Here is a 16,414-nt window from a genome sequence, read left to right on the forward strand (position 1 = left end):
ATTGAATATCAGAAGAAAGAAGAAAATTATATCCAAGATGACTCCAAAATTTTGAATGTAAGTAACTAAAAAAAATTACAGAGATTAACTATAATTCTGAAGGAGGAAAGAAAACCAAAGAAGGAGACAGAAAGAGTGGTAAGAAATAATAAAACAATAGAATAGTGTCACGAAGGCCAAAAAAAGTATTAAGAAAAAAGTGGCCAATAGTATGTACCACAGAAAAGTCACAGAGAACAAGGATAGAGAAAAAAACTAGAATTAATGATTAGGAAGTCTCTGGCACCAACATCTTGGGACAAAGGAGCCACAATGATTTCTAAATCAGTTATCCTAAGCACTCTTGGTCCTCTATCAATGTTGGCCCATGACACATTGTCAGGATTCCTTCCAACTACCATACTCCCAGTTACTTCCTTGCCTTGTCTCATCTCCTTTGGAGGTGTCCAGTGTCACTGTAACAGCAGGAAGCCACTCCTGTGTTCATTTCCATCTTCTACCATGAGGATCTTTCAAAGAGGGATCCCTAACCCTCTCCTGCCCCAACTCCCTGAAGCTCTTCCTGGGAGTTGCCCAATACCACCATGCCCAAATAGAGGCAGAGTGGTCTATGCCCATACCTCCATGCTGCCTGACCCCCAACTCATCTGCAAAATGAGGATACTCTTCACTAAAAGCTCACCTCTCTCTGTTCTATCCCCCTCCTTTAAGTGATTGCCTAGTTTGGCAGCAAGTAGGTATGGCAATACAACTCAGGACTTTGCAGCAGATAGACCTGACTTTAAATCTTCTCTCAGAAACTTATTCTGTGATCCTGATTATATCACTTAACCTCCATCAGCTTCATCTATAAAATGGGTATAATAGTAGTATCTACCTTTCAGGTAGTTTCGAGGATCAAGTAAAATAACATATGTAAAGTGCTTTAAAGACTTTACATAAATGCTAGCCAGGTAGGAGGAGGAGGAAGAGGAGCAGTGTAACTGACCATGGTTGAAGGTCCTCTGGAGAGTACCCCACCATTCTACTGCTGTTTCCCCTCATTCTCATCCTCTTTAGAGTGGTCTGGTTCAACTGCATCACAAGGGCTCTGATACTTCATTTACAACACCACCACCCCATCTCAAGACTGCACAAAAGACTGCCCCCCCATCTACTGGGGCCAGCTCTCTTCTATTCTTTGTACACTGAAATGTTTGTGTTTTGGGTGGTTGTCAATTTCATAGTGAAAAGATATTAAAATTGATCATTGTGTCTCTGAGTTAACCATTTTGAACTATCAGGGGACAAAATTTAAGAAGAGTTTGAGGTTGTTGAGATTTTTTTTCAGTGTCCCTCTATAGAAAATCAAAGGAAGACTTACCTGAGTTTTAGAGTCAGGTCTGAGCCAGGGGAGAACCCCTGTGCGCCTCAGATCTGCCATCCGGGCATTGAGCTTATGAGCAAGAATAATTGTGAGAGGCATACATTCTTCTGTCTCATCTGTGGCATAGCCAAACATCAAACCCTACATGAAGAAGAAAATTAGAAAGGGAGAGGAGAAAAAAACAGTTTAGTGTCCCAATTATAGGTTGCTATACCCCAGAATAAATTGGTTCTTAAATTTCTGACTCCTTGAGTTACCTGCTAACTAAGTCCCTTAACAAGTCCTGCCAAAATGTCCCCATTCTCAAGGTAAGTGATGAAGAAGGGCTTACTCTCAGGAAGGCAATAAGTTCATTTAAATGTAAACTGTGGTTAATAGCTGGATGAAAAAGAAAAAAATTGCTGTCTTAACAGACATGGAGCTTATTAAAAGAGAATGTCTGTTATTTCAAAAGCAGGAATCTATTCAGTCTTAAACCAACCAGATTTAAATTTTGAGGCATTTATAAATACATAGGTGTAGATGAAGGCCAAAGAAACTTGCATGCCTCAACATTTGAATTTCTTGAACTTGTAATTTAACTCTCAAAGCTGACCTTTGCAGATTCTGAAACTCCATTAGACTTGAGAAATGGTCATTTTGTTTTCTAACAAAATTACAAAAGGATTTTTTATTTTGGATATTAGTATCCATTATCCATGAGCAGAATGAGAAATTGATCAACTTGAAATACAGTAAATAGAAATGGATTAGTTATGAGGGCTATTGAGCATCTTTGCACTGGGAAGCTACTCAATTGCATTCCATTTCAATTTAAACTTTCCAAGTCAGACTCACTACCCATTGGAAAGTAGTTTTCTCCACGATATTTTGCTGTGACATTATGTCTTCATCTCTTCTCTTTCAGAACTAAATATATTATATACCAAACATCTAGATTTCAGTCCAAAAGAAGAATGTGCATGGACTGTTTTTTTTATTCTTCATTTTCTATTTTTTAAAAATAGATCTTCACACATCTCTCTCTCCTCTTTTTCACAGCCAAACTCCAAGAAAGAAAAGCTTTTTACTCTCATTGCCTCTATTTTCTCATCTCTCAGTTACCTCTCAACCCTTTGTAATCTGGTTTCTGATCCCACTATTCTATCAAAACTGTTCTGCAAGGTCACCAAAGATCATTTATTTGTTATATCTAGTTTCCTTTTCTCAGTTCTTATCCTTCTTATATTCTCTGCAATGTCTCTTGTACTGACCATATCCCTTAAAGAGTCTCCCCTTCCTGGATCTTCATGGCATTGTTTTCCTCTGGTCCTTCTCGTACTCTCCTGACCATTTCTCCTCAGTCTCCCAGTGGTTCCCATAATTACAGATAAGGCAAATAGCATTCTTAGACCTATCTTAGGCATCAGTTTAGTTTTCCTCATGGCAAGCATGAAGATTTATCATAGAAATTATGTCAAGCACATAAGAGTTTGGGATTTGATCTAATTTATGATTCAGAATTATTTACTTCTAGACTACAATGTCTCCTCTAAGTTAAATCATTTGTCCATTGTTTAGCTATTCTACTAAAAATAAATGGCCATATGGGGAAACCCCTCTGCCAATGCAGGTTGGTACCTTCTCTTCAACTTAGAGTCTTAGATAATCGTTTGTAGTTCTGAGAAATTAAGTGATTTGTCCAGGGTTACATAGGCAGGACTATCAACCCACTTCTTCCTTCAAGTTGACCTTTCTATCCATCACACCATGCTAATTTTCACAATAATAAAAACTTACACTTATGTAGTGATTTTAGTTTTGGGAAGCATCTTATTTATGTTGTCTCACTTTAACCTCACAGAAACCCTATCAGATATTTGCTATTATTATCCCATTTTACAGAGGCGGAAACTGAGTCTCAGAGAGGCTAAGTGATTTTCCCATGATCATCCAGTTAGTAAACATCTAAGGCAGGATTCAAATTTAGGTCTCTATTGACTCCAACATGCTTCCTATTATACAACCTGACCTTCTCTATATAGAGATAACATGTATCATGTGAGTTTATGAGTTTCTCATGCTCTAAAATAAGAAATATGCTGGTAAATATTTAACAACCATTTCTCTGGGGGGGGTAGTATACATGACACATTTTTTGTTTAATCTGCATTGTTAACATTTTCCCCAACACTTTTAAAAATCTAATCAATCAACAAGAAAATCAAGCTCTGATTTGTAGCATTTGCCAATTTCTAAAGCATAAATGCTCAGAATTTAACAATTGGTTCTCAGGAGTCAGTAGGCATCGACTTCAGCACATCCCTGTATCCTGTGTTAGATGTGTGGTCATCAAATTTATACATAACATGACGCTTTTATGGCGATTCTGACCTTTTAATACTTATTAAGTTTATTTTGGTTTACTTATAATTACTCTCTCAGAGTTTTCTATCAGGCCATATTCACATTGGCTGCCTGCCATCCAACCAACTGCAAATACCACATAGTAAATCAATCCTTCTTTGAGGGAGGATACTGAGAACTGAAAAAGAGAAGGAATAATATCGTCTTATCCAAAGCCCGAAGGTTCTTCCTAAGTCCTTAGGGGGGATAAGAAGCAAGAAAAGATGGTGGTGATCCTGTAACATACTGGCCTTGCCCAACAATTTGTAACTGGATAGAAATAAGAACATAGAAAAAACAAACACCATATGATATCAATAGGTAAGAAATCCAGATCATTGAGATATTCTAAAATCAGAGACCATTTCCTCCCTGGAATGAAGAGGCAAAGTAATTGACTAACTGGGACTGAATGATGGCTTTGCTAAGGTGAATAATGACTAGTCACCTGGTCTCCAGCACCAACATCTTCTTCATTTCTGTCCAAATGGACGCACTGGGCAATATCTGGAGACTGTTGTTCCAGGGCTACTAGCACATTGCAGGTTTTGAAGTCAAAGCCTGCAGGGGAAGAAAAGCAAATATGAGCTAATACACATTTCACAAGTGAGCTGGGCAGAGGCCTGCTCCCCAGGTGAACACATGATGACCTGGTTCAATTCCCAACCCAGGCTAAAGTTTCTAGCTTTTATTTTTTTTAATTTTACATTTTTCTCGTTTAACCCTCCAGGGAAATACTTTCTTTCTTCCTCATTTATCTAAGATAAGATCAGATACAACCTAAAACTAACCCACACCAAGGAACTTATGACCCAAGTGGGGATAATAAAACATCTTCCTCCCAGGCTTGTGGTGAAGGTAAAAATGAGGTAATATTTGTAAAATGCTTTGCAATACCGAAAATGCTAGCTAGGCATTCAATAAGCATTTATTAAGACCCTATGATGGGCCAGGCATGGTGCTAAGCAGTGGCGATGTGTGGAAAGGCAATAGACAGGCCCTGCCCTCAAGGAGCTCACAATTTAGTAGGACTACAACAAGCAAACATCTATGTACAATCAAAGTAAATACAAAATAAATTGGAGGTAATCAACAAAGGGAAGGCCCTAGAACTGTTGGTGGTGGTGGTTACCATCTGCCTGCCTGTAAACCCAAAGAAGGAAGGTAAGAGCTTGAAAAAGTCAAAGTCATAGAACAGAAAATGTAACCTGTCCAGTTTTTCTAGATAAAGGGGTCCCAAAAATTCCCCTTTTCTAAATGCCATCAGGGTCAAGTCACTTGCTAAGGGTCACACAGCTAGTAAGTATCTGAAGGCAGATTTGAACTCAGGTCCTCTTGACTCCAGGGTCAGTGCTCTATTCACTGTGCCACCAAAGTGGCCCTAATTTTAACTACTGTTGTTATTTGGTCAATTAGTTGTTGTCTGACTCTCTGTGACCCCTTTTGGGGTTATCCTGACAAAGATACTAGAATGATTTGCTATTTCCCTCTCCAGCTCATTTTACAGATGAGGAAACAGGCAAACAGGGTTAAGAGACTTAACCAGCATCACACAGCTTATAAGTATCTGAGACTGGATTTTAATTCAGGTCGTCCTAAAATAGCACTGATTGGGAAACAGGGGACCTGGGTTCCAGTCCCAGCTCAGTCACAGACTGCCTTGGAACAATCCCACCATCCCTGTGAGTCTCAGCTTCCTGTTTATGAAGAAAAGCAGGTGGGGGGTAGGGAAAGGAAAAAAATTACCTCAACAAGGGATAGTAAAAATGCTTCTAGTCATTTGATATGAAAATGATACAACACCCCCCCCAAGAAATCTCACTTTATACAATGAAACCATTCCATCTGTCATGACTAGAATTCTATACAATCAAATGCCATTTCAGAGCCAGAGGATTATTCCTTCTTGGTTATTGCTTGATTTTATATGCTGAGAAATGGTCTAATGTGAGCAACTCCATAAAAAACATAGTGGTCAAGGTGACCTGAGGATGCCAACAATATGAATAAATCAAGATTAAGGCCAAGGCATACTCCCTCCCCCCAGCCCCCACCCGGAGTAGCTGGGCTGAAAACACCTCCTAGGCTCTTCAAGGTGCATCTTGACAGCCACAACCTTTTCAGACATTCAGTACTAACCATGAATTTTGTATGTGAACAGAGAGCACTTCATGATGGACACACGTTCCAAAGGGCCTAGCCATAGTACAGGCATGAACAGAGTCTTTAACTACAGGGCTAACAAAAGGGTGGTAGAGAAAGCCTGACCCATTCCTCAGGAATTCACTAGTCAATAGTGAACTCTCCTTGCTTTGCAGGAGAACTGAAAGCACAGCAGGAGCTCAGAGGGGGCCTGTGTACCTCTGTTCCAGAGAATAGATAATGAGATTGAACTGTACCTCCCTGCTGTCCATTAGCGTGGTTACTGTGGAAATGGAATTGGCTTTAGAGTCAGAAAAAAATAGGTTCACATGTTCCCTCTGACAATTACTCCCTGGGTTACCTTGGACAAGTCACTTGCCTCTCTGGGTCTGTTTCCTCAACTGTAAAGGGAGGGGGTAGGTCTGTGATCCTCTCAGCAGAAAAGGTCACCCTGCCAGGTGTTTTTGTTTAGCTGTTTTCCTTAGTTACAAGAGAGGGTTCAATTCTTGGGGTGGCAGTATTTCCAGAAATAATGGTAACGTACCAACAAAAGGCATCAACTATACTTAAAAAAAAAGATGGAGTCAGCAGGACAGAAACAGAAGGAGCTGCAATGCATGAAAAGAAAGGACAAAGAAGTGACAAAGAAGGCTGGCATAAAACAACAAACGCACCAGAGAAGAGGAGAATGTGACTTTCTGCCCGACTGCAACAGCCAGACATTTCCTGAAATATCTTCAATGCCAGATGATGATCAAACAGACTCTAGCACCTGTGTGCAACAGTATGCGCGCACACACACACACACACACACACACACACAGAGTCACAGAGCTGCCCAGGCATCACTGGATGGAAACAACCATTTATTAAGTCCCTACTATGTGCCAGGCACTGTGCTAAGTAAGCACTTTACAAAGATTATCTATTTCATCCTTCAACACCCCTGGAAGGTAGGTGATATTATTATCCCTAGTTTACAGTTTAAGAAACTGAGGCAGACAGAAATTAAGGAACTTGGTCAGGGTCACAGAGCTAGAAAGTGTCTGAGACTGGATTTGACTTTAAGTCTTCCTGACTCCATGCCCAGTGGTCCATGCCAATTAGCAGTTACGGTCAACAGTCCATGTGCCATCTGCTACAGTAAGATGGGCTCATGAGGAAATAAAATGAGCTTTGGAGTTACTCTTTCACTTGTCTCTCCCTTTACCATTTCTAGGGGAAATCCCTTCTGGGAACTGTCTCTTGTAAAGACAAAGACACAAAGTCACTCTTGAATAAGCTCTGAATAAACCAAAATAAAGTGACTTTCTTGGTAGAACATGTTGACAGTTCTGTATGACACAACATGCCCACTTGGCATTTCAGGAAGGTTAAATAATGTTGAACAGTGTGTTCCTTGGAGAGCTGTCATAAAAGAATGCTTCTAAGAACTAATAGGGAGGAGAGAAATGTTTACTTTCAACATGCCTTTTAGCCTTCCTAGGCCTCAGTTTCCTCATCTGTAAAAATGAGGTTTGACTAAATGGCCTCTGAAGTCTCTTCCAGCTCTAAATCTATGATCTATGATGGTCTGTTGCAAAGAGCTGGGTTCAAATCCTGTCTCAGATACTAAATTTTGTAATGTGGGCAAGTCAATTATCCTCCCCGTGTTTCAGTTTCTCTATCTGTGATGTCCATTGGCTCTGAGGAATCTTTTAGTTCTAAATAGATGCTCCCATGATTCTAAGATCCTCTTGTTTCTAGGGCTCAGAGTGATGGCTGAGCATTTGGGGGTATTGTCTCTTTTAGGTACACCCAGGACAGCTGGAACATCAAAGGTGTTCTCTCCTCTCCCCAACCTTGCCTCCTTAACAGTAGTCCACAGAGACATTAAAGAACAGCCCAAGAATTCTGAAGTATCTAATGTTGCTACCACATTCTAAACTATGGTCAGCTTGACTTAAAGCTATGTTGCCTCCTTGGAGAACAAAGATGTAAAAGGGTTAGTTTTACATATTCCTGTAATCTTCTGTCCACCTAATGTAGAATTTGTGCTCCTCTCCCCTTCCCTTTCTTACCGATATTATTGGCTGGCTGAACTTTCAATCACACTCAAACTCTCAAGGGCAATACTAACAAGAAAAGCCATCCAAAACTTTCCCTGGTTGACCTGATACTGGTTGATAACTCAGCCAGCCACTGATATGTAGAAAGGTGGAAAGGGGGAGAGGGAAGGAGCCAGAAAATTCTACTTTAGGGAAAGCATGCACAAATGCAAGGTACTTTATCATGGGCAGGATTTTATTAAAATCTATGTCTCTAGAACTCAAATCACATATTCTCCTTCACTGATGGATGTGAGTAATGAATGGACAATGTGTATATGTGTATACATGTGTATATGTATGTATATATGTATGAGTATATATGTGTGTATGCATACACACCATAGAGAGATACTATCTATTCTACTGATATTACAAGAATTACTATTCCCATCTTATAGATGAGGAAACTGAGGCTCAGAAAGGTTAAATCACTTGACCATGGTCACATAACTAGTAAGTAGCATAAGCTAGAGATAAAGTTGAGGATAGGGGGTAGATGTGATTTCATTGGTGTAGGGAGAACTTCCCCTGCCAGTGAAGGTCGGCACCTTCTCTGGAATTTCTAAATAATCCCAGAGAGTTGCTTAAAGCAACAAGAGGTGAACTGACATGTCCAGCATGTCTGAGACAGAACTCAAACCCATGGCTTCTCAGTTCCAGAGCTAGCACAATATGTATTCTGCCAAGTTGCCTCTGTACTTAAAGTTATTCTGAAGGCTGCCGCACCAATTCAAATTAAAGTTAGGTCAATACAGGGAAGCTTGGTAACAGAATATAATTATTATATAAAACAATGAGGGAAATTTTCCCTGAAAGTAGATGAGCCAAGTGTTTGGCTCTGTTGTAGTGGACTTGATTCCCTTCATGTCCTCTGAGATCTAGCTATTTGGGGCTGCTTTCTATGCCTTGAACAGGACACTGCATCTCCCATCTCTGTGTCTTTGCACTGGCTGCCCTCCATGCTTGAAATGTTCAGCCCCACACCTCTCTCTCTTAGTTTTCTGGGCTTTCATCAAGACTCAGTTCTAATACCACCTTCTACAGGAAGTCTTTCCCAGTATCCCCAGCTACTAGTACCTTCCTCTCAGATGACCTTCCATCTACTATCTCTCTATCTATCCATTCATCCATCCATCTATCTATCTATCAACTATTTATCTATCCATCCATCAATCCATCTATCTATCCAACCATCCATATCTATCTATCTCTACATCATCTATCTAGATATAAATAACTAGATATGTATCCAGATAGAAAGACAGGTAAATAGACAGTTCTCTTGTGTGCATACTGTGTATATCTAGTTATTTATATGTTGTCTCCTGCTTATACATCCTAAAATACCAAGGTTAAATGCAATTAGGTCTATGATATTTATCCCACCTAAGATCTCCTTCCTGTGAAGTCTCATGAATACATATCTTCATAGCATCTCTCAAATACAGCCCCTTCTCTCCTCTAACACTGCAAGACCTGGTACAGGTCCTCATCACTTCATGCCTGGACTATTTTAACAGCCTGCTGGTGGGTCTCCCTGCCTCAAATCTCTCTAGTCCACTCTCCACTCAACTGTCAAATCCATCTTCCTAAAGTTGGGTGGTTTTTGTCTTTCATTCTTGAAGAGGACCAAGATGGCATCACTTTGTTGGGGTCAAGGTACAGTGTGTTCAACTGTGGCTGAATCAGAGCATTGCGAACTTGGAAAGCTCTGTCACATGTCAGGCACAAATAGTCCACATTCCTACTAAAAGTACAAGTCTGAACTTATCACCACCACCCTACCCCTCTCCCATTCAACCAAATCCAGTGGTTCCCTATTACCTCCAGCATCAAATATTTGTTTGATTTTGATTGAAATTCTGTTTGATTTTTAAAGCCCTGCATAACCTGGTCCTATTCTACCTTTCCAGGTTTTTTCAATCATACTCCCTTCTCTGATCCAGTGACACTGGCTCCAGTGTTATCCCTTCAATGTGACAACCCATCTCTTATCTTATTCTGCCCCAAACATATATTTTGGCCATATATTTGGGGGCATATTGGGGCATATATTCAGCCCCAAAATATTAGTATGTTTCTTTTATCCTGCTTACTATATGGCAAGCTTCCTAAAAGTAAGTACTGTGTATCACTCATTTTTGTATCTCTCATAGCACTTAACATTATGCCTTAAATAGAGTAGGTGCTCAATAATTATTTTTTGAACTTAAGTTATTTTATTTACAATATACAAGAACAATTAGTCAATCCAATGGCCTGCCATCACTCCCGCTGTGAAGGATAATTGTCAATACAAGTAATATCCTACTCCTTGAGCTAAGCCTTTGTTGTTGTCCAGTCATTTGGAGTTTTCTTGACAAGGGTACTGGAGTGGTTTGCCATTTCCTTCTCCAGCTCATTTTACAGATGAGGAACTGAGGCAAACAGGGTAAAGTGACTTGCCCAGGGTCACACAGCTACTAAGTTTCTGAAGCCATATTTGAACTCCAGAAGATGAGTCTTTTTGACTTCAGGCCCAGCACTCTATCCACTGCATCACTAGCTGCCCTCACACTGAGCCTAAACTGCTCAGCATGGTGTGCCCACACCAGAGAAGGGGCTGTGTTTTATGAACAAAGCAGAATTGAAACAGTTCAAAGGAAACACAGGATACACACATTTGGAGACTCAACCCCAAATGTTCACGCGGACTATTTGTGTCCAACCTGTGGTAGAGCATTCTAAACTCATATAGGTCAGACACATTGAAAGTTGACTTTAGCAGAGTAATGTCATTTTGGTCCTCTGACTACGAAGGACAACCACCAACCAAATCTCTATTAAAAAATGATTTTGAGAAATTCAAACATAAGCAAGGAAACACCTTTTCAACTACCAGTCAACAAGTATTTGTTTATCTCATCCAAGCTGGGGGTGGGGGAGAATACAAAAGTAGTATAAAAAATTATTCCTGCCTTCAAGAAATTGAAAATCCACCTAGGAACTCACGACTATCGAAAGCAATTTTAAACAATAACAAACAATAAAATACTACAACTAAGTGCTAAACTTTATAGCATGATAGATATAAACTGTTAGGTTCCAAGCAGAGGGAAATTAGTGTAGGTTCCAATGGTCCGAGAAATTTTCAGTGAGAAGCTGGGACTTGAGGCAGGTACTAATGACCTTAATAAAGACAAAAGATGACTTGGCTTATTCTGATCAAGACAATGATTCAAGACAATTCTAAAGGCCTTATGATGAAAAATGCCATCCACCTCCAGAGAGAGAACTACAAACAGTGCAAACTGGAGCAAAATTATCTTATGTTATTTTTCTTGCTTTCTGGTGATAGGGCTAATATGGAAATATGATTTGCATTATTTTGCATGTATAACTGATATCATATTACTTGTCTTCTCAGTGGGTGGGGAAGGGGCAGGTGGGAGGGAGAAAATTTTGAACTAAATTTTTTTAAAAGAATGTTAAAATAAATAATTTTTAAAAATATGTTTACGTGAAAAAAATAAACACAAGATATCTTAAGCAAATTATTAACCTTGATGACAAAAATATAAATAATATCAATCAATTTTTAAATATTTTTTCTCTACTTTGTTCCTTATTAGTAATGCTGGTAGTAATAACAATAAAAATGATAGCTAGCATTTATATATTGCTGTAAAGTACTATATTATTTCATTTGATCATCATAACAACCTTATGAGATAGATTCTATTATTGCCTCAATTTTACAGATGAGGACATGAGGCAGAAAGAGGTTAAGTGACTTGATCAGGTTCACATAGCTAGTATGTGATTGTGGCAGGATTCAAACTCAAGTCTCCCTGACTCCCAGTCTAGTCACTTAGCTTTAGCCTAACATGTTCCTCATGTGACTATGCTAACGGTCAAAAAAGCAGGCAGTGAACGCAATGGCAAAATGTCTTTATAGTCTCTTTTTGTCATCATAAGATTCAAGGCATTATTATGACATTTTATGGTTTGAGGGACTTTCCTGAGGTTTAATTAATATAGAGAACAAGTGGTAAGTAATAATGGAGAGGCACTTTTCTGCAATATATAATGTTAGAGAGCTTCCCAAGGCACAGAGAAGAGAAATTTCTTGCCCAAGGTCATGGCATTAGTATGTGTCGGTGGTAAGACTTGAACACAGGTCTTCCCAACAGCCAGCTCTCTTCCGCCAGGCTGCTTCTAGATGTTCCTTTCCCCCTTTTCAATTGTTTTATTTTTTCAATTCATTATTTATTTATTCTTAATATTCTTTTTTTTTTAATTTCCAAATTCTTTCTCTCCCCTCTCCTCCAGCCCCTTCTGCATTGATTGAGAAGGCAAGTAATATCATATCATGCCTGTATGTGCTGTTACATAATTCTTATGCTAGTCTTCACTCAATTACATGTGGGAAGCATATATAAAGCCACACAGTATTTGCCACTATTTCAAGAGAGCTATATAGATCTCATTTTTAGATTTTTCTACCATTCAGGTATCTAAGGACACCCACCCTTATGAAATACCTAATATTATCAATTCAACTTCAGGCCCTTGATATTTTCGCCAAGTACAATTTTGTAAGTAATCACTTGATTTTCACTCTTCAATATCTACAACAGTCGACTAATCTTGGAAAGCTTTTAGACAGAGTACAAAGTCCTCAGGAAGAACAACATTCATAGGTGATGTTTGCACTTCCAAAGACAAGGCTGCTTATTTGTTTAAATAAGCTTTTGACTAAGGTCACGCACCATTGGAGTCGAATGATGCCATAACAGACAACCTAAACAGAAATGTTTTCATTTAATTCTAATTTTCTATAACAATCAGGGGTGTTTGCCTACAGGCAATTTCTCTTCCAGTGCTTTATTGTCAGAATGAAGATATGTAGGCACAGCTCCCTGAGCTCATCTTTTTCTGACATGGCCTTTTATGCCACCCCTGAATTCCTATGAGATGGCCTGGGAATTTGGTTCACCCATCTTTATGGAGGCATCTGAACAGCCTCCAGATAAATCTGCTCTCATCCTTATACCTGTTTACAGGTAAAACAAATACGCTCTTCAGTTCCAACATTTTTCCCTACCTTTGGCTGAATCATCATAGCCTATGTGTTTAATGGTATCCCGGACTACTCGCTGATAATCCACCATGGCAATCGAAGTGATCTCCCCACAGAGTAGGACCATACCAGTTTTGCAGACAGTCTCTGTAAAGGAGAGGACAGAGGAAACCTTAGAACACATATTGCAAGGCAGCAAAGACTCCATACTGCCTGACACAGACCTCAGAGAGACATTGAAAAATCTGAAGAAGACTGGATGGCAAAACTGTAACTAGTATGGGGTGACTGGGGTTTTGTCCCAGGGGAGAGAGCATGTTTCCTCCCCATAGCAACCATCCTTTAGGTCATTCTTCATGTCGCCATACAGTACAACTTCTGTCTGCCCCCTTCCTCCCCACCAAAGGACTGGCAGTGGTCCATAATCCCTCTCTCAACCCCTGCAAAATGTATGGGACCTTGGGGTCAGGCTGTCCCCTTGCACAACTACACCTTTGGCCAGAATATGCTTCATATGTGTACTATGAAATTGGTACTAGAATAAGATCAAATGAGCCCTGTGACCCTAGAAAAGTCTCTTATGGAAGGAACACTGTCTCTAGAATCTGAGGACCCAAGTCAGATGCTACCTCTGATGCTTCTTGTCTTTATGACTAGAAAAGTCACTCAACCTCCCTGGGTCTAAGTTTTCCCATATGCAAAATAAGAGAGTTAGACAAGAAGGCCTCTGATGCCCTTTCCAGAATTAATCTATTGTCTTATGACTTCTCTGGGCTTTAGTTTTCTTACCTATAGAATGATAGAATTGGACAAGATTGATCTTTAAAAACTTTTCCAGCTCAAAAATTCTATAAATCTGTCATTATAATTCTGAGTCTTACTAAAATCAAAGGCAAATGGAAAAAGCATTCCCTTAATGTCAAGATGAAGAGCCTTGCACCTTATTCAGGTCTAAGAAATACTGATAGAGGATGATAATGATGTGAATGAAATTTAGATGGTGCCTCTGATTTAATCAAACAATAATGTGCCTTGGTCTATCTCCTGGCCTAATAAGGAGCCACAAGAGGATATTATGACATATATGGGAGAATGAATTAATTATCACATAATTTAACTTTAACCAACAGACTAGTGCCAAAATAATAATCCCCTAGACATCCACTCTTCTATCGAATGCTATGATGAATTAGAAATTAGAAATGAAAAAAATAAATTTAATCCAGAGAGGTATCTGTGTTTATGTCCCATTTTGGTATAGTGAAGGCATCATTAACTGTTACTTTAAAGGCTTGTTCCCAGGCACTGTCTGATAACTTCCTGCAGAAGGCCCAACATCTGCATTGGTACTTCCCCTAAATGAAGATAACCTGCCTCATTTCCAATCAGACACACTCTCTGGAAATTTCTAACTGTGACTAAGTTCTGAGACAGGCTGTACATAGCACTATTCTCCCAGAGATGGTAACTTATTTAGGACCGCTAAAAACACCAAGCAGAACTTCTACAACACAAAACAAAAAGATAAAACTCCTAATTTTCATATATTATGATAATTTCACCTATAGAAATGGGAGAAAAAATTCATGTTGGTGAAAGACAGTGGATTTAGGAGATAGCCTGTTTGGATTCTAGTTCCTGGCTCTGAGCTTAATTTGGCAAGTGACTTGGAAATAGATGTAACCTCTAAGACTCAGTTTCCTCACCTTTAAAATGAAAGGATTGAGCTAGATTATTTCTAAGGTCCCTTTCACTTATAATATTTTAAGCAAGTTCTTAGCACAGTGCCTATCCCATAGTAAGCACTTAAAAAAATGCTTGTTGACTAACTAAAACACTATATCCCATGAAGCATGAAAGCACCACTCAATACTCATCTGAATATTTAGATCTCTAGGAGAAGAAAATAAAATTTTACATGTACCCAAGAATAAATAGGACCTCTATTACACTTGGAAAATGACACAAAGCTAGATGTGACAGTCATCAACCAATCACAAAATCAGGATCCTGAAAGACCTTGGCAGGCTAGAATGTTGGGCTTAATCTAATAAGATGAAATGGTAAAGGTTTTAGACTGAGGTTTAAAAAATTATTTCATGAGGACATAAGATGGAGGGATATAGCTAAACTGGGAATCATCTGAAAAACTAGTGGAGGGTTCAATTGGCTGAAACCAATGTGAGCTGACAGCTTGGTGGGACTGCCAAAAGTATCATGTCAACATCCCTCATTCAGAAATGCAATGTTCAGTATTATCGAGGTGATGATCCCATCGTGCCCTGTCCTAATCAAACCACATCTGGAAAATGGTGTTGTTATGGGCACAATATTTTAGGAAAGATGTTGATCAACCAGCAAGCATCCAGGGGAGGTTAACCAGGAGAGTTGAGGCCTTCATGAACATGCCCCATGAGGGTTGGAAGAGGAAAACAGGATGTTTAGCCTAAAAATGTCTTAAGGAGAGAAAAACGATTGGTCTTGAAGTAATTGAAAAATTGTCACAGAAAATCGGGCTTGCTCTACCTCATCCCCAAATAATAGTAATTACAACAAGAATAATAGCTAGCATTTATGTATCAGTAACAATATCTAGGTATTATACCAAGTACTTTACAATTATTAACTAATTTGATCCTCACAACACTGGGATCTAGGGGTTATTGCTATTCTCCTTTTTACAGATGAGGAAACTGAGGCAAACAGAAGTTAAGTGACTTGCATAGTTAGTAAGAGTCTGATGCTGGATTTGAACCCAGGCCTCCCCTGACTCCAGGCCTAATGCTCTATCCACTGAGTAACCTAGCTGCTAATATGGTATACGGCAGAACTAGGAGCCACAGGTCAGAATTATACAGATGTAGATCTGATTTGATTTAAGGAAAAACTTGTGAACAACTAGAGGAACCAGACATGCAATAGTCACTTTGAGAGGTAATACTCAAGTATACACATACGCACACATGCACACACAAACATATACACACCTACACATATGCGCACACCTACACATGTGCAAACATACACACATGCACATACTCACAAACATACACACATACATATGTGCTCATATGTATACACACACTCACAACACATATGCACACATACACAAACATACACATGTGCATGCACACATGCACGCACACGCACAAAACATACACACCTACACATATGCGCACATACACACACAAAGATACATGCATACACATGTGCACACATGCGCACACAAACACGTTTATACACACATGCACAACCACACACATGCATGCCCACACATATGCGCACACACACAAACATGTGTGTGCACACACAAACATACGCACGCATATATGCACACATGCATACACACATGCACACAACACAATACAC

The 16,414-nt window shown here is 39.4% G+C and overlaps 1 protein-coding gene across 1 annotated transcript in view; it reads right to left on the reverse strand.

Moving 5' to 3' along the window:
- The window catches only part of MAT1A (methionine adenosyltransferase 1A), a 40,801-nt gene that overhangs the window by 15,626 nt on the left and 8,761 nt on the right, over window positions 1-16,414 (reverse strand). The window contains exons 3-5 of the mRNA XM_069068383.1: window positions 13,070-13,192; window positions 4,200-4,312; window positions 1,364-1,507 (exon numbers count right to left, since the gene is read on the reverse strand). Coding sequence (XP_068924484.1) covers window positions 1,364-1,507; window positions 4,200-4,312; window positions 13,070-13,192 — 380 coding nt within the window. The remainder of the gene's footprint in view (window positions 1-1,363; window positions 1,508-4,199; window positions 4,313-13,069; window positions 13,193-16,414) is intronic.

The sequence above is a fragment of the Petaurus breviceps genome, unplaced genomic scaffold (genome assembly GCF_028583685.1).
Source record: "Petaurus breviceps papuanus isolate PSGF00001 unplaced genomic scaffold, PetGlider_PUasm1.0 90762, whole genome shotgun sequence".
In the NCBI taxonomy this organism is placed as follows: Eukaryota; Metazoa; Chordata; class Mammalia; order Diprotodontia; family Petauridae; genus Petaurus; species Petaurus breviceps.